At 36.0% G+C, this 24,117-nt stretch overlaps 1 protein-coding gene across 2 annotated transcripts in view; it reads right to left on the bottom strand.

The window, feature by feature from the left end:
• Positions 1-24,117, bottom strand: part of HTT (huntingtin) — a 78,092-nt gene that overhangs the window by 31,298 nt on the left and 22,677 nt on the right. For both annotated transcript variants that reach the window (XM_021550734.3, XM_021550735.3), the window contains 25 exons: positions 23,468-23,579; positions 22,785-22,925; positions 21,972-22,130; positions 21,788-21,885; positions 20,212-20,351; positions 19,330-19,393; positions 18,837-18,937; positions 17,200-17,346; positions 16,057-16,177; positions 15,734-15,810; positions 13,445-13,596; positions 12,862-13,064; positions 11,876-12,002; positions 11,072-11,199; positions 10,293-10,403; positions 9,670-9,747; positions 8,985-9,208; positions 8,407-8,485; positions 8,112-8,273; positions 7,175-7,230; positions 6,255-6,403; positions 5,472-5,608; positions 3,422-3,538; positions 1,908-2,030; positions 1,141-1,379 (listed from right to left, as the gene is read on the bottom strand). In XM_021550734.3, the coding sequence (XP_021406409.2) occupies positions 1,141-1,379; positions 1,908-2,030; positions 3,422-3,538; positions 5,472-5,608; positions 6,255-6,403; positions 7,175-7,230; positions 8,112-8,273; positions 8,407-8,485; positions 8,985-9,208; positions 9,670-9,747; positions 10,293-10,403; positions 11,072-11,199; positions 11,876-12,002; positions 12,862-13,064; positions 13,445-13,596; positions 15,734-15,810; positions 16,057-16,177; positions 17,200-17,346; positions 18,837-18,937; positions 19,330-19,393; positions 20,212-20,351; positions 21,788-21,885; positions 21,972-22,130; positions 22,785-22,925; positions 23,468-23,579 (3,245 nt within the window). The remainder of the gene's footprint in view (positions 1-1,140; positions 1,380-1,907; positions 2,031-3,421; positions 3,539-5,471; positions 5,609-6,254; positions 6,404-7,174; positions 7,231-8,111; positions 8,274-8,406; positions 8,486-8,984; positions 9,209-9,669; positions 9,748-10,292; positions 10,404-11,071; positions 11,200-11,875; positions 12,003-12,861; positions 13,065-13,444; positions 13,597-15,733; positions 15,811-16,056; positions 16,178-17,199; positions 17,347-18,836; positions 18,938-19,329; positions 19,394-20,211; positions 20,352-21,787; positions 21,886-21,971; positions 22,131-22,784; positions 22,926-23,467; positions 23,580-24,117) is intronic.

Below are 24,117 nucleotides of genomic sequence, written 5' to 3'. Positions count from 1 at the left end.
TATGATCACAAGCACATTAATAATTAAGTATTAAATCCAGATTATCTCTCATCACCCACAGTCATAGTAGTATTCATATGCTGGCCTAACTCGCTTACAAAGCAAATATTCAGAATGCTGTGATGTCTTCATAGTGATTTGCTAAAAGCAACTGACCTAAATCAAACTATAAACAATCTGTGACAGTTACCACAGCTCAGCTGAGCAGGAGTAATTCAGCAAGTCACAGTAATTCACCTGTTTACTCCACCACATCTATCCACACTCTACTACACAGGTTCTTTATCAAGCTCTATCTGGGACAACGTGTGCTGTCAAAAGAAGCACCAAAAGAGGGCATTTGAGGAAAGCCACCCTTCCTCCTGGCCATAACCATGACTCCATTACTTACATCACTGCTGTTGGACGTCAGGTCACAGTATGGGTGTCCAGAACACCTCTTCCCTCTAGTCACAACCTTCAGAGTGAGCTGAATGACATGAAGCAGCATTCTATTCCTATCTGAAGTTCCTTACTTGAGTAAAATGTTATTATTTTCTTAAACCAAGAGCTATTTCAAATGCTTACCACCACATTAAAACATAATGCCTTAATGACAGACATTATGTCTACATAATACTGCTGCCATCTCTCCACACTTTTTTTGTCAGAATTATGTCACTGTCCAAGGACATCAATATGGGAAGCCAACTAGAGAAAGCTGAGTCTTAAAAGAAGTGCAGGACTAACTCAATAGATATGAATCCCACTGCTGCCAAGTTTCTAATACAGAACCTGGGCTTCCACTTAAAGGGATGTTTCATCATTCAGTCCTCACACAGAAAGGAAGGAAAGCAGTGAAGTTTCTGGACCTGATTTTCCTAAATCCAGGATTCACCCATTTTAACAGCTCTATTAGGTCCTTCACTTGGCTTGAGAAGAGGTACCAAAACAATTCAAAGTTCTACTAAAATCTGCTCAACTTCTCCATCTCTGTCCATCTCAATATTCCTTTCTCCACACACACTTGTCCCATATCAACTTGTTAACAGACTTGATTGCATTTAGACAGAAGTTTTATATCTGTTAAATATTGCCCAATGTACTTCTGATTTCTCAGAACTCTTTACCTTTCCCCAGGTTACTCAAAAGACAGTGTACCTGGAAAATGTCTCTTCAGGTGGGTATTTCACCTGTTTGACCTCAGTGCGTTCCTCTGGTGTGGACAGGTTATTTTCTCCACATCTCAGTCTATTGATTGCTTGACAAGAAATCAAGTATGGTGAGAAGGAAAGCTCTTGTATACGGGACAGAACGATGTCTTCTGTTGACTGTGAAATCAGAACTCTAAGGATAGCTAAAATTCCAGAAATCCACAGCTGGACAGTACTCACTGAAGCCTAGCACAAACACACCAGAAATACACAAGATTAATTACTTCTGAAGTTAAATGACACAACATAGAAAGGCATTAAAAAAGTCAGCATTTTCATTAACTTGTAAACCCTTTTGAGAATGGAGTAAATCAGAAATAAATTTTAAGTTCAGATCTTAAAAAATGCTACTCCTGTGGTAACTGTCAAGCTCATATTCACTGATAAACAATGCCTCAGCTATAAAAGCAGTTCTAATACTTGTATAAGAAAAATGTCACTTACCTATAAAATTGCATTCTATTTTATTGTAATAGTACCTTCCTTTACATTCCTGATCCTCAACATACAAAATGAAGGAGAGTAATTCATAAGCAGAACACTCCAGTATCAAGTGCTCCCAGTTGGTAAATCACATTAGTTCTTACCAATTTGTTCCCAAATTCTGCTGCTGGTACTTTAACACCACTTAGCAAATTACTGAAGAGAAACACATTCTCTTTTGTTTTGCATGAAAGATACCAGATTCTCTCTTCTTTGAGAACAGTAGCTTACCATTGTTTTAGGAGTAACAAACATACTCCTTAAAAGCATGTCCACAGGGCGAAGGGATGAAGGGGCCAAAATTTCAAATAAAGTGTTCAATACTCCCAAAGCATCATGAGAGTCTATATGCATCTGTGAAAGAAAAACACAAAACTAATTTCTAATTGTCCCCTAAAGGTAACTTCAACACAAAATTTATACTCTGTGTTTTAAATATTTCTATAACAACCTGTAATAAAGCTGTTCTTTACAGTACAAAATTCAGAGCAATCAAAAGCTATAAAAGATAAATTTAAGTTTCACTGCAGGCCTTCCTAGACATGAGTTTTAAGAATATGGACAAAAATCTGTCATAAGAAATCCAATGTGCATACTACATATATTTCATTTGGAGAAATAGGCCTTATTCAGAAAATGAGAACAGAAGACTTATTTGTCATAAAATTTAGAGACTTTTTTCCACACTGCACATCCTACCAGGTCTATTTATAGATTGCAATGCTGGTCACGATTAAACTTAAGCAGGTAACTAGGAGAAAAGAAATCTAATAATCAGAAAAGTGAACACCTACAGCGGTAGGACAGCTTACTTGAACAGTTTTTCAGACAAATTATAAAGCAGTCAACTGCAAAAAGCAAAGGACTGGACTACAAATCTATATGACCCTATCCTGCTAAAATAATTTGGAAGATGATCATGTGCAGTCACACAAAATAACAGCTATTTCACTCTGTCAGCATTTTAGCTCTGCTCTAAAACTGTTGTCTGATCCTGCCCACTCTCCCCAACCATGAGATCTCCTCCCAGGATTGGGGAACTGCCATCATGGAGCAAAGAATATCTGGGGCTAGAGCACCTCTGCTACGGAGACAAGCTGGGAGAGCTGGGGTTGCTCAGTCTCGAGAAGGCTCTTCCAGTACCTAAAGTGGCTACAAGAGAACTGGAAAGGGACTTTTTGCACAGGCAGGTAGTGATAGGACAAGGGGAATGGCTTTACACTGAAAAGAGGGTGGATTTATAACAGGAAGAAATTCTTTGCTGTGAAGGTGGTGGGGCACTGGAATAGGCTGCACAGAGAAGGGAAGGCTGTCCCACTCCTGTAAGTGTTCAAGGCCTGGTTGGATGGGGCTTTGAACAATCTGGCCTGCAATTAGACCCACTGTAGCCACAAAAAAAAAAAAAAAAAAATCTGACATTCTATGAATATGGGACCATTTTCACACCATTTTAGTAAGTGTTCTGATACAACCATGTACCTAAGAGAAACAGAATGCCCTTCCTCTGGAGATAGTCTTGATCATACTGCACATACTTCATGCATTTAAATATCAACTTCATCACTTCCAAGACATAAGTCTACCTTGCAGCAGTTGTTTTTTCCATATATGACAACCACAATTTCAATATAATTTGTCTTCATACAAAAAAAAAAAGAAAACTCAAATACTCAAAGCCACTATTGATCCATACATTACATCAATTATTTAAGGCATTTATAGAATTAGAGCAATCATATAAGCACCTGCTGTTTTGCAAGCATTGGGAGAATGATGTCAGCTATTTGCCGAGACAATCTCTTCCATTTGTCTTCATTTTCTTTATGACACTGTTGCAATACTAAGATGAACATTTCTAGCACCTGAGGAAAAGTGAAAAAAAAAAGTAAGTAAACACCCATACTAACAGAAAACATACCAGTTATATCATAGTAGAAAAGAACATTCATTTCAAACACCTACCAAAAAGACAAAAGGGGAAAAAAAACTCATATGTGACAATTGCACATTTTTAAGACCCCATTTTCAGGTTAAAAGCCTGTTCTTAGTTACAAGCTTCTTAGTTGTGGTTTTAAAGAATTTTCTAGTTACTTTCATAAACTAGAAAAAAAAATGTTTGCCTTGCACTTTTTAAAATGGTATTTGTCAAAAGACTACTCAAACAACTAGAAAAAAAATCATAAATCTAAATACCACATCACTTATTCAACAAAACGGAGAGGAAGAAAGAGAGCAATTTTCCACATGTATACTCTGCCTTGACTCTAGCTCCAATAAAGTTTAAATTTGGTCAAGGAAAAAAACCAGAATTTTCATGGGGCTCATCCACCTGAGATATGTCACTTTCATATAAAAGAGACAACACAATGGAGCACTTCTGGTAGCTGGATGTGTTAGAGGTTTGAGGGTTATAGAGACCACACTTTTAAGGACAAGCAGACAAGAGACACAGCAAGCAAAAATATTAATATATGGACTGGGAAGGGGGACAAAAGAATCTGTTTCAGGAAACAAGTTAGAGCACTTGTAAAAGCAAATTCAGGTAGTTGAGATTAGGAGAGGGATATTCCCAGGTGATTTTCTTCCCAAAGACTTTTTCAGGAGAGGAGATAGGAGCCATTCCAGGCCACAACACTTAACTCTGGAGCTCCATGGGTGGCAGCTCCTGTTGTGACAGAAAAAAGCTGAAAGCTGCAGCTCTGGGAACCTCTCAGGGAAACCACTCCAGACCATCCCAGGCACAGCCAGGGAACAACAGAACAGCCCAGGGTTGGTTTATGCATATTGCACCAGCAGAACAGGGTAGAATAAGAACTACAAATGGGATGGTGTGGGAAGAGCAGTGCATGGGTGGTCTTTAATAGGTTAAGTGTGTCAGAAGGGGATCTGCCAGCAATTGCAGTACCTTATATAACACAAAGTTATTCACTATTTCACATCATGTGTCTACAGAGTGTCATTTCATACAGTTATATTAGTCATTTTATGATTATAAAACTACAAATTCAAAAGAAAATGTGGATACACAAAATTACCCCAATCTGAACACGCAGTTCTAACAAATTATTTTGACAAGATGTACTGACTTTTTTCTGAAAATACAGTGCTTACATTAGCATACACTAGAACTGCATTTTCACATTATGAAAGAAAGGCACGTTAGGTTTGTTAAGCACCTGAATAAGCAGTAAGATCCCATGTTGATCATGACACTTCTCTCAAAATTACTTTTATGTTTTTCTTTAAAACAAAGTGTATTGACAAAAGTCATTGTTACACTCCTACAAAGCAGAAACATGTTTTCCAAAGTCTGGGTCAAAGTTGTAAGTCATAACAAATACCTAATTACCAGTGTCATTACCCTGTTCAAGTAAGTGTTTTTCAAGATATTGTTATAGTACAGCAATACCTAAATCATCTCCATGCAGCATCTTTCCTAATTTTAAACTTGTCTCCTTCTCCATTCTATTCCCATTCTTTTAAGTTTTTTCTCTCCCACCAACCTTCTGCTTATTCTGTCTGCAACACAGCCAGATCATGATCCAAGCTGGAGCTTTTTAGTTTTTGGCTTGACTAGGAAATTCTACAGATATGTTACTTGACCTGAAATACTAATTTGTAGTGCAGAACCTTTAAAAATCTTTGCATACTTTCTATATAAGAAAAGATATCACAGAGTCCAGCTATCCTATTTTTGTACAGAAAATCATTAATATTGCCTGAAGCACTTTTAGCAGTCTCAGCAATGTTACCCTTTCACAGACCAGAGAGGGACCCTTCATCCTCCTCTCCTACCTGATGGTACTGGATAAGTCTCAGCAGCATTGACACTACAACCTCCTTCTGAGTTTCCAGTTCTTTTCCAGCATCAGCTTTATTTGTTCCTCTTAACACAAAGAGATCATGAACAATGGGTTGCAGAGCTGGTATTGCTGAAATAAGATGTATTTCTTTTAGTATGAGACAAGTTACTCCTGAACAGTGATTTCTTGAACTAAAAGTTCAGTTACTAAAAGTAAACTGGGTTGTAGCTCATTAAAGGTTTTACCCATACCTAAAAACCCACAAACCCCATATTTATCATGCATAATGATGGAAAATGTTTTACTTTTTTTAGAAAATTTAAATTATGGACACATTTGCCCATTCTTACAGAGCTTTAAAAAAAGATATTTTTATAAAGTATTTCTCTGCAGAATCACTGAGAAGTATGAGAGAGATGCTTCTACTAAAAGGCCAAAAGTAGAAGGAAATGGAAGTGGACAAAAATTAAAATCAAAGCTTTGCACATACTGCTAAGTTGTGAACTTCTTACTGAATATTTCAAATAAAAGCTTTGTTGCAATTATGAGCAATGCAAAATGTGAGGCAGCAGTGTTAGTATGATGTAATACATTTCCTGAAGGAATTAAGTGAGAAGTATGTCACGTTTTAAAAGTTAGTGTCTTCTGGAACACTCAGCATGATAATAGTTTTCTGTAGCATAGCAGTCAACACTGGATTTATTGCTGAACTATTACTAATAAGTGTTGATGCTTTTTTTTTTTTTTTTTTTTTTTTTTTTTTTTTTTAAATTACCATGTGTAACAGCTTTCCTCCCACTGGCCATGATACCATCACACAGCTGAATGATCTTGGGAATTCCAATTATTTGTTTGGAATGATATCGTTCATAAGACAGCAACACCAGGAAAAAGAAGATATTAGGAATAATTGCTTCAGACTCTCTGAAAACAAAACAAAAAATTCAAGTGTCAAGTTTGAATTGCACAGCTTAGTTCAGTAAAACCTATCTTTTTACAGTCAAAGTTTTTTTGAAGAATGTTGTTTTGGTTTCATACAATACTTCTGTAAATTTTGTGCCCTGTTCTGTACAATGAGTTTTTTTCTCCAGGGATTTCTTTCAATCTTTGACCATTAGTTATGTCTAATGAACATTAGATTATTTTGTAGAAGATCCACAGAGCAAAAGAGCAACTTCTTTCTTCGTTAAAACTCAAGTGTGAGAAAAACCAGAAATAACTGATGTAAAAATTTCACTGCCTTGCTTATGACCTATTAGGTACTATGCAATGTGTACCAGGTGACCAGAGTACATATGGATTCACTCTGAATCCACAGTAGGAAGAAGTAGCTCTCCCTTAAGTAATTGCATGTAGCAATGAAATGCTGATTTCTCAAAGCATAGCTTTGGGAGGAGGGCCCAAAGGAATGGGTTTACAATACCAAAACAGAGAAACAAAACAACACAGTTGAAGATTATTATTATTTACTATTTTACTTCCTGACTTCTTCAGTCACATGGAACCTAAGATATCTGAAAGAGTTACCATTGGAATAAGAAAATAAATTAGCACATTGCCCAGAAGAGAACTCTCCCTTTCTCATAAGGCAGAAATAACCAGCAAATCTAATCACTACTTGTGACATATCACTTATCTATCTTTCAGAACGAGACAGTTGCAAACCCTCATTATTCAAAATTGTCAATTTCATACCTGAACTGTCCTACTTCAATGTATTCAAACTGCTTTAGCACAAATCCAATAAACACCTAAAGAGAGAATAAAGTGTGCATCAGAACAGACATTAATTTCCATCTGAAACCATTTTGACAGTTATAGACAGGCACTGAAAATCATTTGCACTATATTATGAAATGTTCTCTGTGCACTTACAGAAGATGGAGAAACCTGCTGAAGCTTATTACAGCTTGCATGAACTTGTGACACGTTTAACCTGTTGTCTGTATATTTTTAAGTATAGCTTCATCTTTCACTCATAAAATACAATATTTGAGGTATTACAATCAAGAAGTTAAGAATCAGCCAAAAATCTAAACTGAGATAAAATCCAAAGCACTTAAGCTTTTAAAAGAATTATCTCTTTATGAACTTACAGAAAACTTAAGTATTGCAAGTCATGTTCATTATAAACCGGAAAATAACTGTAGTAAATAAAACACTTCTAAGTAAACTATTTAAATTTAATGTTACAAATTCACTGCTTCTATGGACAGCTACACAACTGTATTTGCCACTAGCTCCCCTCACTGCAATTAACATCAAACAAAGTTGTCAGCCACGATGCTCATGATCAGTCATAAGGAATTCCATACTCTCAGTATGGAAGAAGGCATTTCCATTTGTAAATGAAGTTTTATTTAATAAAACTGCATTGTCCATATCATTTTATTCCTAAAGTCCTTCTCATGAGCAGTTCTTAAAGTTGTTGCAGAACTCAAAAAGTCATTTACACCCAAAAAGACCCCAGAAGTCTGAAGCTATTTGTGACTGTGGGGCAGGAAATTAAGTCTTACCCTCCTTTAAGTCTTCACTTTTAGTACAATGAATGGACTGCTGGAAATATTTTGCTGCAGATGTTAATTGAGCCTGAGATCTGTATGACAATTTGCAAATGTGGAGAGGTACCAACCTGATCTGAATCCAGAAGACAGTAGTTAACTCGCAGCTGAACCAGTTGAGCAAGCAAGTCTAGAACTTGTCTCTGCAGCTGTACCGACGTTGTTGTTGTGTATTGTTTCAATGCTTTTATGACAAGGGGTTCAAATAAACGAATGTGATTGTGAATAGCATTCTGTAATAGAGAGATTTTAAAGTAATCTAACATCTGAACACATCTCTGATTCAAAGCCAAATTAGTTTTGAAAGGAAGAAAAATGTTTTAAATCTAAGGTACAGCTCTTTCAGGAGAACACAGATACAAGTACCTTATCAGCACGATGTTTTGCTGCACTGGAAATGCTAGTTTTCAGCTGTGTAGAAACTTTCTGCAGCACATCAAACCATCTGTTCCAAAAAAAAAAATACAAAAAACCCCACACGCATTAATACAAAATACAATATACTGTCCTTAGAAGCATTTTACTGTGCTAATGCCAACTTCTCTTAATCTACCTGATTGCTTCCAGAATCTTAGTAGAAACAAAGGGCAGAGACAATCTACAATACACTTTGATCACAGATTTTCTAGTCTTTGCTTAGTTATCCTTCTGCCTCTCTTTTAACACACTATGTATTGCATTTATAAATTAATAATACATTTTGAATACAAGCACTCAAAATTATTATGCTTTTAAGAAACTTAAACAATATCCATTTTAATGACTCAACTTTGTTTTGGAAAACACATTACTGATAACTGCATTCAGGATGTGGTCCTGAAGTTACTCTGCTTAAGCCTGTATTTTCACGTTACACAGCACCCCAGTGAAACTCACATTCATGAAAAACACTAAGAACAGACTCTAGTTCAAGTTAACATTATGATATAAGGGAAGGAAGTTACCCTGAAGCATCGTGCTCCTGCTCAGCTTGAACCATGTTCCTCAGACTGGCATCAGCAAGGGCCTGTGTGAAGTGTGTGTAAGGTGCCATGAAGCAATAGTGGTAGAGACCAGGCCTCACATTGGAGGAACCCAAGCGCTGAGCTTTGCCTTGAGCCTTGCTGGGGTTTGAAGACAAGCCATCGTACTGAGAAGCCAGATTTGTCCCAAACAATGTTTTCAATAACTACAGAAGAAAATTGGAAGGAAAAGAAGAAAAGTTAACATTTCAGGAAAAAATCCCTTGATTTGTTTCTCACTGCAATTAACTTTTGAGGACTTAAACCTAAATGTTTAATTGAAAGCCTGCTAGAAATCCATCACTAAGGCAGTCAGTTCTTTGCTTTCTAGGGTTTTTTGATGCAGTTAACTGGCTAAAGAACACTTTTGGTGAAGTAGGAAACCAGCTTGTTTGCTGAACATTAGCTAAAATGGTTCTGTGAATTGGAAGCAGTTCAAGAGGAAATTTGTATCAAGGTTACAGAACAAGTAGTGAAAATGAAAGAAAATATGGTCTGTTTGCTCCACCTGGGCTAATGTTTCTACATACCACTTCCCTTAAAAGCATGGCCACTCTTAGCCTCCAATTGACAGCCAAAGGACATCAGGTATAACACTCAGACGACACATAAAAAAATAACTCCTTACCTGCTGTACACACACTGTTGCCATTGTTGGCTCTCTGTTGAAACATGATTTTAGATATCCCAAAATTTCTTCTACACACTAGAAAATCAGAAAAACAAGTGCATTAAATTGAAGGAATTTTTTCAGTATATTAAAACATTACAGTGAAAACTGGTCAGTAGCACAGGTTTTTGTACTAAGTAGAACTACATTAATTTAAGGGAAATCAAGGAATTACATAAAGAAATAAAAATTCAACATTTTCCTCCTAATCTTAAAATATTACAATGTCTAACACCACAGTTCAGAAGAAAAAATATTGAGACAGAGAGGAAGGAGGGCAATAGATCTTCTGACATTTTGGATATTTAAACATATGAATATAGGGAATGACTAAAGGCAAATAATTTGGCTGGGAAGAAAAATTCCCATGTGAAATTTAAAAATTAAAAAATTATTCCAGTTTTCAACAGCAGTAATTTAACCTGGAGAACTTTATTCAACTTTGTGGAAGCACAGCACTTCTAGGACTACTGCTCCTTGGAAGAGTAGCAATTTTGAAATCAGTGATATGTGCTTTCTCCCAGTAGGGACCATGGATACTGGACAAGTTAACTACAAGAAAAAAGAAACAAATCTTATACCTTTCCAATATCCTGAAGAGTAGCAAGTTCCAGGATTTGAGAGAGAACATCTAAGGCAGACCGTAAGAAACACCCAAACTTCTCGTTTGTGTTCTGGAGATCCAAAGTAACCTGTTCCCAGAAAATAAAACCACATTTTTCCTTAACAATTACTTAACAAGGAGATACAAATCATTGGAAGAAGTGGGTATTGACACAAAATGATCTTTTGTATAGAATTTCACTGACAGCTTAGACTGCCTTATGCATTGCTGGAAAGGCAGGACTCCATTTTGACTAAGAAAAAAAAAGGGATCTTCTTGCTTGAGGGAGGCCTAGGGCATTGACAATCAACGGAGCTGGATGATGCAGTTCTAATAAACACAGTAGGTGTAATAAGAACACAATCCTTAAAGTGTACATATCAGATGACCAACTCTCTAGGGAATGGATCTTCTGTCACCTGAACTAATAAGGAAAAAGCTTCCCCATCCTGGAATAAAGTGCAGTGAGAACAGACATGGGGATTTATTTGGGATTGCTAAGCCAAAAAAGAGTAATTTGTTACCAGCAATAATGACAGCAGAGAAACAATAGGGTGACAGTGACTATCATGGGTTGTTGTTAGGGCAGTTTTTGTTTTTATTGGTGGTAGTTGTGATCTTTCTTTAAATTCTTTTTGTGTGTGTATAAACTGTTAACACAGGTAAACAAATGCTGACAGAGGCAGAGCCTGTTTAAAAGAAACAAAGTGATTATCCAACCCCATTGCAGTCCAATCAAAGAAAATCATGCAGTACCTTATAATTAGCATGGGTTGCTTTCAAGACATCATATAACTTCAGGTATGATGGAAGATGATAAAAGCTTCCTACTGAAGATGATTTACTTGTTGGAACAGGTCCTGTAGCATCACTTTGCCTAGAAGCTTAAAAGAATATCAGATTAGCACAATAAGCATTTTCTAGTCTGCTCATGACATGTACACAATATAATTTACCACATCTGCTTTATTAAACAGTATGGCTTTTTTCAATCCACATATATATTACAAACTGCAGAAAGAAACTGTGCACAACTAGAAAATGAACAGCATTCCAATGATCCAGCCTGCTGTGGTGAGAGAAATCAACCCAGAGGGCTTAATACTGAAGTGCATGTACAATTTACAAAACAGAATTAACATGTGTTTCCTCCATTCATTACTAATGAAAGAAAAGGTTTCAAGATTCATAATCTCATTTCCAAAAGCAATGTAAGTCACTCCTGCCAAAAGCTGGAAGTCAACTTTCAAATTTCTTTTAAGTAACATATGTGCAAGAATTATTTTAGTCAATAGCTGAGTAGATTCACAAAATATGAGGAAAAGGATTCAGCAGTGATTTTGTTCTGAAAAGTACAGTTAATTTTCAGCTTACAGTTAATAAAAACCAAAACAGTAAAGAAGCCCCCACCCATGTCTGCCTTTCCACCATTGCAGTACCCTGCCAGCCTCTTGAACTGAAACTCCAGAAAGGTTACTCAGTTTTATTTCTTCTCTCTCTGCCATAGCCACATGGTGTGGGGCAGGTAGATGGAAAGGTTAACAGAAGTGATGTGCCTACCTGGACTTGCTTCTCCACTCTTTTTAGGGCTCATTGGCACAGATGCCTGCTCCACAGATTCCCTCTCTTTCCCCTTTCTCCGAATCGGACTCAGAGACGGTGGGTTTGTGAGAGAAGGTAATGCTGCCTAGAATGAAAAGAAGCTTTATCAGTTTTGTAAGTAGGTTTTTTATTTCTACAAAAATACAAGCATATTCTTCTTTTGTTTAAACTCCCCTTCAATTGACTGTCAGTTAAACTTAAATGTTTCAGGTTCAGGACATGAATTTCCTGTGTGAAAAGGAAATAGTTTAATATATTCCCTACTTTATTTTCAACTTCAGCATAGATCACAGAGATTAAATTTTCAGCTTCAGCATAAACCAATGAGATTAAATTAAAACTCAGTCACTACACTTCCTTTTGATTCCAGATAAAGGAGTGTCAAAATTATATTCAAACATTTTTAAAATATGAAGAAATGACTGATTTTAACAATTCTGTCTTACAGTTTCTAAATCAGTCTCTAAATGCATATGCCTCAAAAAAATCTCCAAAACCCTCAAACCTGGAAGTACCTCATATAAGCTGTTTCAGAAGTCAAAATATTTTACAGAATATTCAGAAGATAAAAGGGTTATTTTTAGCCCCAAAAGGAGCTCAGTACATTACAACCACCCAACCAACCCAAAAGTCAACACTTTTCCCAGAGTACGCAATCCAGTACTTCACATACTCTATATACTCCTCACTGAATTAATGTTTCAAGTGAAGTCAGCAGTAATAAAAGACTCAAAATTTAGGGTAATATTTCAAACACTGCAGAACTGAAGAAAAACCTGTTATGTGAAGAAAAATATGCACTTTTTTCATGGTACTTGCTTTACTATATAGAGTCGAGTCATTATCACAGAATTAGATATCTATATCAAGTCTAAAATGTGAAGAGGTAATTAGCACAACTGTATTTAAGTCACATAATTTTATTTTTTATTTTCAATATATACCTTTACTGCTGGACCAGGAGCCACATCATCCATTACATGTGCACAAATATTAATGACCTTCAGCAGATGAGAAAAGAGCTGTTCTACTAAAGTGACAAGAGCTCGATCTGACAGAGCTGGCCAGGGTTCCTCCTGCTTTGCAGCACCTTGGTTTGTATCTTCTTCAGCACTCCAGGGATTCTTTAAGCACTTGGGAGCACTTGCTACAATTTCAGGAAATAGAAGACAAAACGTGGAATTAAGCACCAGAAAATTCTGAAGGCAGCTATGGTTATTGTCTCTATATGAACAGAAATTTCAAAGCCAGGAGTAGCTGCAGAGTTAAAAACAAAACCAACAAATTTTGAGTTCTTTATACCCAGCTTGTACTAAGCATACCCTTTGGCAACTGTAGGAAATCTGCAACTTAGCTACAAAGAGGTAGTTTCTTTTCAAATCTCCTGGGTGCAAGTTCCTTTTTTATTTCTTCTGCTTAATCTTGCAAGTTTTTCATGGCATACAATCAGAATAGAGTGAGACATGGCCCTTCTAATCCTAATGGTAAAAATATTGGGACAATCCCACTTCTCTTGTCCTGCCTTACCTGCAAGCAAATTTCCAGTCAAAATCAAAGCATCCTGATGTGCTGAGAGGTCCAGTGGGAACCATGCTGATGAAAGGAGAGACAGGACCAAGCCAGCCATACCAATGGTGCAGCCTTTCTGAGCTTCATCTGAAGAACTTGGCTGGGAAACACTGGAAGTTTAATTTTGGAATGTCGTTACATTTTCTCCCCTTTTTGGCAAATTAAGTCTTGAGAAAACCAACAGTAAAGCAGATGGCTAATCTAATGAAATTAAATCTGTGCCACAGAAATACACATTTAACACTCAAATACAACTTCAGAAAGCAATTTGCAGCAGACCTGTCAATACTCGGGTTTCTTTAAGAGCCATTACCTTGCTTTTAATAGCAAATATCAAGGCAATAGTGACATCTACTGATAAACTGAAGAATTCTGTATTTATTTGCTACCCACTACAGGGCTGAAATAGCTTCAGTTAAGTCTTGTGCATACACAAGGTAAAGATTGGAGACATTAGCTGTAGTATTGCAATTTAACAAGATAGTGCTTTATAGAGACAAGAAATTATTAAACAATTGCATTCCATCAAATCCTCTATATTTTTTGAGTGAACACTATCTTCTGCTTTATTCTATGTTTTCCCTGACAATAATTATAAGATCAGATTTTTCCATGGAAGTCAAGTTTAAGAAAGGGCAAGCAGAGATCACCAGATGATGTTTGGCAGAATACTCTGTGAATTACACACATCACTTCAAAGCTGTAAGACCTATATACTCCAGATTCTTTCAGGAAAAGACCTTACGTAACCTCTAAATAAAGGGAATCTGAAAATCTTCCAAAATATTTTTAAATTTGAAATAATTAAAATCTTCTAATATAGTTACTCTGGTCTAACACAACTACAGGAATTTCAGAGAATTAAACTAAGTATAGCTATTATTTTGATAATGCTCCAGAGGTAATTACAGTGCCTTCCTTTGGTCTTTGTAAAGTATTTTCCCAGGCACATACAGTCAGAAATCCATTACTTAATCCATGTTGAGCTGTACAGAGTAGGAATGCAGCAGTTCCAGTAACTTCTTAATCATAAGAACAACAATACTTAAAATATGAAGGAACTTTGGCAAAATTCTCATGTTACTATGCATGTTATTATATTCTTATTATCCAGAACAATAAATGTCCATATCATTCCACAAAAATAAAATTACAGTCCAAATTATTGGCCAAAATATTTGTGAAGAAGGAATCAGAGGAAAGGGCAAAGGCTATGTCATGGGATCATTTATAAATATTACATGAATCTTTAAAACAAAATTTTTAAGCTAGGTAGAAGAGAAGATATATTGATTTTATTTTCCACCTAAGTACTGGTCACATCATTTGTTACCACTGGACCACACTTTTTATACTACATATACCAGTTAGGGCCAGCAAAGGAAGCAAGGGCTTTTCTTGCTGACAAGAAAAGAATCTGGGGATGCTTGTTTTTTTGGGGTTTGGGTTTTGGTTTTAAAATAAGACAAAATTTACCAATTAAATAGGGTAAGAGACAAAATGACAGCAACAAAGAAAATCAACACAGATTATATTAGATGTATTTAAAAACTGAACAGCTCCACAGGTACACATCTCCAGCAGCTACTTTTACTGCTCACATGGTACAGCACTAATAATCAGAGGCAAACATCAAAGCTCTTAGGCTGCCACCTGTACATTTTCATCCTGAAGAAACTCTTCAGAATGTAAGTAATTTGGGACTATCATGTATTCCCTATATTAACACTGAAGTATTACAGATACCCAATTTGCTGTTCCCACTCAATGTGCCAAATGAGAACAATTTAAATGCATCTGACAGTATTATAGCAGCCAAGATGAACCAGCTTCCTTGACCCACCATTTTTCAACATAGACATGAAACCAAGATGAGAAATTTTATGTCCAAAATTTAAAGAGATACTACAAAATATAATATCCCAAAGATAAACATCCTTTCAAAAGCACGGAATATTTTTTCCTATATCACATTTCATAGATGCTGACTATATCTATCTTTCTATAAGGGCAGTTGCAGCCAAACCCTGTGACAGCCACTATGGTTCCAGGGATGACAAATGCTGGCACTTAATACCCTGACAACCTGAAGTTAAAATTTTCTGTATTCTGTACAAAGTTCTTAAAGAACTGCTAAGATACGCTTACCAGCATATACCTAAACCAGGACTTCAATGACTAAGTAAATCCACTTCTGTTTCACAAATGTGACCTCCAGAAGCTCGATTAATAAAAGAGGGAACATACCCACAGTGCCATCCCACACTCCAGGTGCAGACTGGAAATGTTGTGGAGAGAAGACACAAAGCTTCACAGCAGCCAAACTGAAAAACAGACACCAAGAATCGAATTAGTTTCACCATGGGAAGAGTTAACAACACAGTATCTTAAGAGTGAGAATTAAATCTATTACTGCTGCCATTGTCACAGTACAAAAGCCCCAAATTAGTCAGGAAATCATAAAAAAAAAAAAAAAAAAACCCAAGCATGTAAAATAGGAAAAAGTCAGACACCATAGCAAGAAAACTCAAAGAAACTATGTACAAAAACTCACATATAAGAAAACTCACTGTAAGTGCTCTTGTAGTGGATATTGTCAATGCATGGGAAATTGCTGCAATAACCCTTGAAAGGTTGTTTTCCATAGTGACATCTGTAGGACTTTGCAGCATATTGTAACCTCTGTATGCTCTGAAATAAAAAGATTTATACCCACTAAAAAATGTACTTAAACACGCACATCCCAATCAAAAATTATTAATTTTATTACTTAAACATTTAAGCTTAAATTACTATTGTGTATTTCATAGATTGCTTGTAACATACAAAACCAGAGAACAGTCCAAATACCATCTTATATTGCAGTATTTTTGGGGTTGTATTAGTAAATGCTATTTAATTTATACATAAAACCTCTTTGTTAGTGAACAGAAATCAACTGTCCATTTCTAACTAGATATTGAGAAATGACCACCAATTCAACTTTGCTGTTGTCCTTGCTGTTGGTCAAATGGATTCAACATTTTTGCATGCTCACAAGGTTTGGATTATTTCTGTAGAAACTATTTTCTATCCAGAATAACACTGGATCCACAAAGTTCTACTGCTTCCATACTACAGCATATATCTTACGTGACAAGATCAAGACCATATACCAAAAGGCATACAATTTAAAAGTTTTATGACAAACTGATAGAATACAACAACCCCTATAAATACATACAACTCATACTGTCTATAAGACAGAAAAAGTACAGCTGGCAGCAAAAAATACAAGATCACACTACCAAAACTAGAATTTATTTTTAAATTATAAAGGGAGTACAGCCTTCTGCAACTACAATCATTAAACAGGATGTGGAGAGTTATAAACCTAGATCAACATACCTAAAGAACAGTAACATACATACAATTAGCTTGAAAAGCTGGACCTGGTTTTATAATTTAATGGGCAAGTAGGATGACTTCAGGATGGAGAGAATAAACTATCTCAAAACAAGGACTCTATGTGAGCACATCACCAGTAACTCACAAAGTACTCTTTGAACATGAGTCAGTTTCTGTAGAATTTAAACCTTCTACAGGTGCTCCTACAGACTAGCAAAGGAATTCATAAGCACATGAGTTTGCAGGATTTAACTACAGTCCTAGACACTGCAAAGTGAAATTTGGGTCTCCATTCCTTTTGAAGCAAGGCCAGGCAGGTAACACACCTGGTGATAGTGCTCACTGCAAAGTGAGATGGGGGCTGTGTTTCATGCATGAGGAGTTTCAGGTAGACACTGCTTTGGTCTCGTGCTACTGCCACAACTGGGTCAGCCTGTCCTTGATCACAGTTATAAAACAGCTTTGGAACAAGCCTGAAAGAAAATTGAGTGTCAAAAAGAAAAATTATTCAGATATTGTTTAACACCCAGTTTAAATACATTTATTATATGCTTCAGCAAGCTACATATGTTAATTGCACATATCAAATTGTAAATAGCTATTACCTAAATTTATTAAGCTGAATTAATCTTTATATAACTGCTCTTCATTACCATCAAGGAGCTCAAGTCAGGACAAAGCAACTGCTCCAGAAATACAGTAATTAAAAAAAAAAAGTCTTTTCTGGAGATACCTCCCCACACATACTACAACAAACACTTACATAGATAACTTCTCTCTTGCTGTTCACTGATCTCCCTAGATATTTTCCCCATGAGTATCTGTATCAACTGAGAACTCATTTATACTGAAAAAAATATTTTTTTACTATCTGATTTCTATGCAGCAAAACCAAAACACAAAATCAAATCCAGTCTTCTTGACCAACAGTATTTTCAACTTAAGTAAAAGTGAAAAGCTATTTTACACGTTGTAATCTCAGTGAGGGTACTTCCAGTGAACATCCTTACTGGATGTTTCAAGGAGTTTCTACAAGCTTGTAGCACCTTTCTTGGGCAGGTTAAGTCTTTTCTGATCTTAACACAGCCCCTGTCACTAAGTCAGTATGAAGATAGAAAACACTTCAACTTGTTACCACTCAGTTAATAAAGTAACTCCATTTCAGAATCAAGTCCCTTAATAAAACCACAAGCTCTATGCTGAAACAGTTCATGACTCCTCTGCTGAGCTGCTTTGGCAATATAAACACTTCTAAATGTCAGAACTTTAAAATATTAGTTGTTATTAGGAATGGACAACAATTAACAGTATGAAAAAACTAGGAAAGAAACTCCTCTGATAATAAAATATTATTCAGTGTTACATGCTCGCAACTTCTTTAAACATAAAATTTAAGTCTCCGAATTCCAGTAAATAAACTACCAACTAATCCTTACCCTTTGGTGCATTTGTCTGTACAGTAACTATAACTGCAGTAGGTTACAGCAAAGATCTGCTTTGCAAACAAAATTAGCAGATGCACTATGATCAGTGAGCACAAAAGTTTTAAGATACACTGTATATGACCATGTGAAAAATATAATGGTTGGGAGCTGGGACAAATCTGCAGAACTGTAACATTTTAAGTCAATCAACCACTGCCAGGATACTGAATAAACCATTTCAGGATGAAGAAAAATATTCTGAAGAAGTTGAGACTGAAAGTGACCTTCTGAATGTAATTTAAAGTAATCAGATTGCTAATAGAAAGCAAAGTACAATTGCCTGATTAGTCAGAAAGATGCATGTCCCAGGTACCATAAAGATGTGTTTGTTTCCTATCTCTTATGAATAAATATACATACAAGCACACAGATATATATATATGTATATTAAAAACACCCAAGGCATTATTTTAGTTATAGGTACACAACAATATGCAAATATCTTTTTCTCTTCCTATAAATAAAAATGTCACATGTACCTCATTAAGGAAGCTGCAGCCACATGTCTCACTCTTGGATCTTCATCTCCAAGCAGACTTATTACAACATTTTCAAGTACTCTCTCCTGAAGCTTTAATAGCTAGAAAATAAATTAGCGCAGTAAATAAAGTTCACTGACCATTTTCATCATTTGATCACATAATTAAAAGAGAATTAACAAGTGAGATTTCATCTGTCATGCAAGCCTGCAAGAGCATCTCTACCTTAACATTGCCAACCACATTCTCTAACTACACAAATGTCAATTCCTTTCAAGTTAAAAAAGAACAAGCCACAAACACACCAGAGAAAATTAAGATATCTGATCTCCATAGTAAGTATATTCCCAATTGTAGTAAGTTTTAGAAGTTGAATCTATTTGCACAAAAAATACAGTAGCCATCAGTGTTGACAGAATTAAAAACAAAATCATGACACTGCACTGGTACCTTAATCCAGAAACACAATATACTGATTAAATAATTTACTTACACCAGTATAATGATGAATACCTCTGTGCAAACTCTCAGTCTTTCCTTCCAAGAAGTTGACTAGCCTGTGACAAAATAGAATTTAGAGTACATTAGTTAACATGGTGTGTTACTTCTCCCTTTACTGCTCTGAGGGTTTTTTTGCTAATTTTTTTAAAAACACCACTATAGTGAAAATGTAGCAAACACTTTTTGCAACCTTTAAAAAAGGTAAGTTATTTGCTAACCTACTATCTGGCTAGTGTAACTGAAGAAAAACAGTCCTACCATTAAAAAAAACCCATTATTTAAAGACCACGATTTTAACTGTATTTTTTCCCATGCACAAAACCATCAGACTATTTTGAAAAGACAGTAACACATTCCAAACATCACTATTCACAAAGAGTCCACTTCTGTATGACTAAGGATAACCAGAAGAACTTTTATATAAACATCTTTTGTCTTTCAGCTTGGAAGAACCAACAGAGAATGAGAACAAGAAAAAGAACAAGTCACATTTATTTCAGTATTAACAGAAACTGAGTGATTACAGAGAGCTGACAACAGAGGACATATCAGGGAATTTCTCTTCAAAAACACACAAAACTGGATGGAAAGACTAAGTTAGATTCCAAATGATGTGGTCTCTCTCTGATCACACATTCACAGAAGACTTAATACAGACCAATGAACTGAAGACTTCAATACATTGTTAGTAGGATTGGGCTTGGTTGTACAGCCAGTGGTAACTTGACAAAGGAACTCATACAGGATTGATTGATCTGAATTAGTTTTATGAAACTCATTAATGCTTCAGGAGAAATTGCACCATTACATTTACAGTTTCCTATGCTTCTCTGCACTTCAGATACTAAACCCATGGAAAAATATGAACACTCACCGAAAATCTACCTCTGCAAGTGTTTCCAGAAGTTCTGTCCTTACAAGCCAATATGAGCTGTTCTTCAGAGCAAGGAGGTCAACAATCAATTGCAAGCCTAGTTCACTGTAACTGCTACTGCATAAGCTCATGATGCAATGCTGAGAAGAAAAAACAACTTTCAGTTATATTACAGAACAGGTTCTCTGAAAAGCAGAATGAAAGTCATCAAAAAAACCCATCTGTTTTCTTTAGAATTCCAAAAAACTTATTGCATAAGAGCTAGGATAAGAACCAGAGCTAGGTACCCTGCAAGGCCAGAAAACCATTTCCATCTGAACTGCTATAACCTGCTGCTGAAATGAACCTCTGGAGAGGAATGCAGGCCACAGATCAGAGGGCAATCCTCTAAAGGAGGGCTCACAGGGCTAAACACCACAAGCACTATATTCTCATCTGTTAAAAAACAGTCTTCTAAATTCCACAGGGTACTTTTAGACACCTGGTTCTGATTTCCAAAGTTTTTCAAAAATTCATACCTCCATATTTGAATGCTCAATTATAGGCACAATGTGTGACCTTTAGAAAAAGTTATAGAACTCCACACCTCCATGTCTCATTTAGCTACACAAAATGTACTTTCTTGTTTGAGGATTAGACACCCAAAAGGCTTAGAACATTTCCACCAAAATGTATAAAGTCACACTATATACTCAGAAAAAGAAAGAGCCAAAGTTGACTAGTATTAAGTTGCTTGAACTGAACAATTCTGGTGAAGTCTTCTAAAAAGCCATTATGGCAAGTCACACCGAAATCACTACACACAAACACAAACATTGCTGACTGTCTAAAAACACAGCCTCATTTCCCTACCTGGGTTTCCTTCCCTCAGCTGTATCACAAGCCCCTACTCTTGGCATTATAAAACTGTAATTCCCATACACAAACTATCTACATTTTACAAAAATTTATGCTTTGCCTCACAGGTCCTTAAGTCTCTGATTTGCCCGTGTTCTACTTTATTGGAAAAACTCTCAAAGAAAGCTCACTCCTTCACCCTACTGCTTTTTCACCAAACACCTTCCACAGATTTTATTACAGAAATAAAATTCACATACTCTAAATTCCACTCACCAATTCAGCTGTCAACTCTGTTTTAACAATTGCCTGAGGAATCTTTCATCCAATTTGAACCACTAGCTTTCCTGATACTTTCCAACTTTAAAAAATTATTCCAGAAAATAATCACTATTTTACTTGTAATTTCTCACATTTAATTTTTTTCTCCAAATACAGGCTACAACCAGGTATTCTATGCTCATACTCCCCTGTTCAGCCTAGATAGTCTATCTCGTGCACTCATCCTACTATTGGTTAATGTAACATTAAAGCTCATACCAGTACATTTCTCATGAGAAACATCATTATTAGATTACAAGGCTACATGATCTAACCATATAATTACTTTCAGGGCCAATAGAGTTCTTCAGGAAGAAATCATTTTATGCTGGATGTTTACACATCTGTGCATAGCAGCATCCCAGTAATGAATCACAACTGTGATCTGTGGTGGTGCAAATAAATTCCTACTGCTTACCCTCACAGCTGTACAAGCCAGTTTGCATGTAACAGAGGACTCATCTTTCAATGTTTTCTGTAACAGAGGTATGCAGTCTATCAAGGAAAAGAGATTTCCTAAAAAAAGAAAAAAAAATAATTTAGAGCAGTGAAACATTGCAATGTTACATTAAAAGACAAAAAGATACCCATAAAATAGTTACCTGTTGAGCTTCTGACATTTATTAGCCATTTTTCCACATCAAAGCGAGATTTAATTAGAATGGAGTTGACAATTGTTCCACAGAGAATGGCAGTAGCTCCTCTAATCTGGGGATCTCCATGGTCAATATAGTTCAGAATGTCTGACACATATTGCTCCTCTAAGAAAATAAGTTACAACTACTTTATTTTAAAAATACTAGTATTAGACTTTACTGATTCATAAAAATGTTACAATGGAGGTCTCAATTATTGGACAATCAACATCAGCACATCCAAAACATGCCCACCATAGTTGTACCCCTCTGAGATCCCTTTCTGTGCATGCAATCTACAGATCAATCATACAATTCACACCAATGATCACCTATTTAAAAACACTAGTGATTTATTTCAACTGTACACAAAATGCTCCAGAGAAACAGAAGAAGCATTTTGGTCAATGTATCAAACCAGCTGCACACTCCAGATCCCTGGAATTCATTTGTAAAAATGAACCTAATGGCTTAGAAACCAACTATAACATAGACTAAATTAAATCGGAAGAAAACATTTGTAAAAAAAAACCACAAACTCCTTCCACATACTCATTGTTTTAAAACAGCTTCAACTTGTCAGAAGCAAGCTCATCCACTGGAACTTAAATCTTACTACAAAAAATATCCCTCACCACACACACAGCACATTCATTCCAATTTGTGCAGTATTTGCTCACAAATACCAAACTGAGTTTGGAGTTTTCAGAGTAGATACTGCCTAATTTATTTGAAAACTCAAACACAGTAATAAAATGGGATATGTGCACTGCAACATACCATACTCTTCTCCCATTGCCTCCAGAGGTGTTTGATACAGTTTGCTGAAGAAGGACTCAGGGTGAAGTGCAACAGCTGCTCCAACACAACTTACTGCCAAGGCTTTTACACTGACTCTCACATCTCTATCAGGAACTAAAGCTGCGGGGAAGAAACAAAAATTATTAAAAGGAAGGTCTTTAAAAGCTTCCTGAATTGTTTTACATTTAATTAGTAACACTATATAAAATAAAATAGCTTAGCCTGTACAAAAATATGAAGGCAGAGCAAGCAGTTCCAGTTTGTCAGAGACAGCAGTGATATATAGGCTGCTTTTTTACTTTCCTCAAATGAACAGTATTTGAAATATATTTGAAATACTCTAATACAGCCATAACATACTTCCAGCTCACCTCCTTCCAAAACCAATATATTATATGGGCATGTGAGCAAGTAAGAGTTTAGAAAAGGGAAAAAGAACAAACACCTTAAATCAGTCATACACCATGACAGGAATGTGGTTAAGTCCCCATCCCTGGATGTATTTTAAAAAAATGCAGATGTGGTGTTCAGGGACTGCCACAGAAAAACATCCAGCATTTCCAATAAAGTCAGATCAAAACCAAGACAGAGCAGAGTGATCACATTTCCAACTTCCTACACTGAGAGACACAGAAGCCAATGAAGCTCAAAGACAAACATACCTCCTTTGTCTCCAGTGAGCAGGAAGGAGGCTGACAGCAGCCTGACACAGTGCACCAAAGGAGCACAGTCTCTGTCAGTGTAGTGCCCGATGTCCCCCTTTACCCTGGAGGGCTAGTGAAGGCAAATCACAATGTTTATACAGAAAAAAATTCATCTTCAATATTAGCACAGGATTTAGAAATATTGCACATCCTCAAATGTCTAAAGGTTTAATACAAAATGAATACATAATATTCATATGTAGTTTAATATATATTCCAAAAAAAGGCCTCAAAGTGCAATGCTTTGGAGAAGTTTATATCCTGTATCAGAACTGATTCAATTTTATTACAGAAATATTTTACTGTAGATTTTATTAAACTACCTAGACTTGCTGTTTGCATGTGAAGAGCATACTAAACCACTTGTTGCCACCAAACTTTGGAAACTTTGTATGAAAAGCATATTATCTCTAAGTTGTTTTCTGTAGTTTCACATTTAGAATTCCCCAACAGTCCAAGCTGATCTATTACTGCCTGCCACAAATGAAAATTTCACCCCAGCTCAGAATAAGGTCCAAAGATAAAGTAAAAAAATGTAAGAGGAAATCAGTAACTTGTAGTTAGAATGGCACCAGGCTCAAAGACTAATCCCTAAGGAGATCATGAAG

The sequence above is a fragment of the Lonchura striata genome, chromosome 4 (assembly GCF_046129695.1).
Source record: "Lonchura striata isolate bLonStr1 chromosome 4, bLonStr1.mat, whole genome shotgun sequence".
Lineage (NCBI taxonomy): Eukaryota > Metazoa > Chordata > Aves > Passeriformes > Estrildidae > Lonchura > Lonchura striata.
This window is presented reverse-complemented; position numbering and strand designations above follow the sequence as displayed.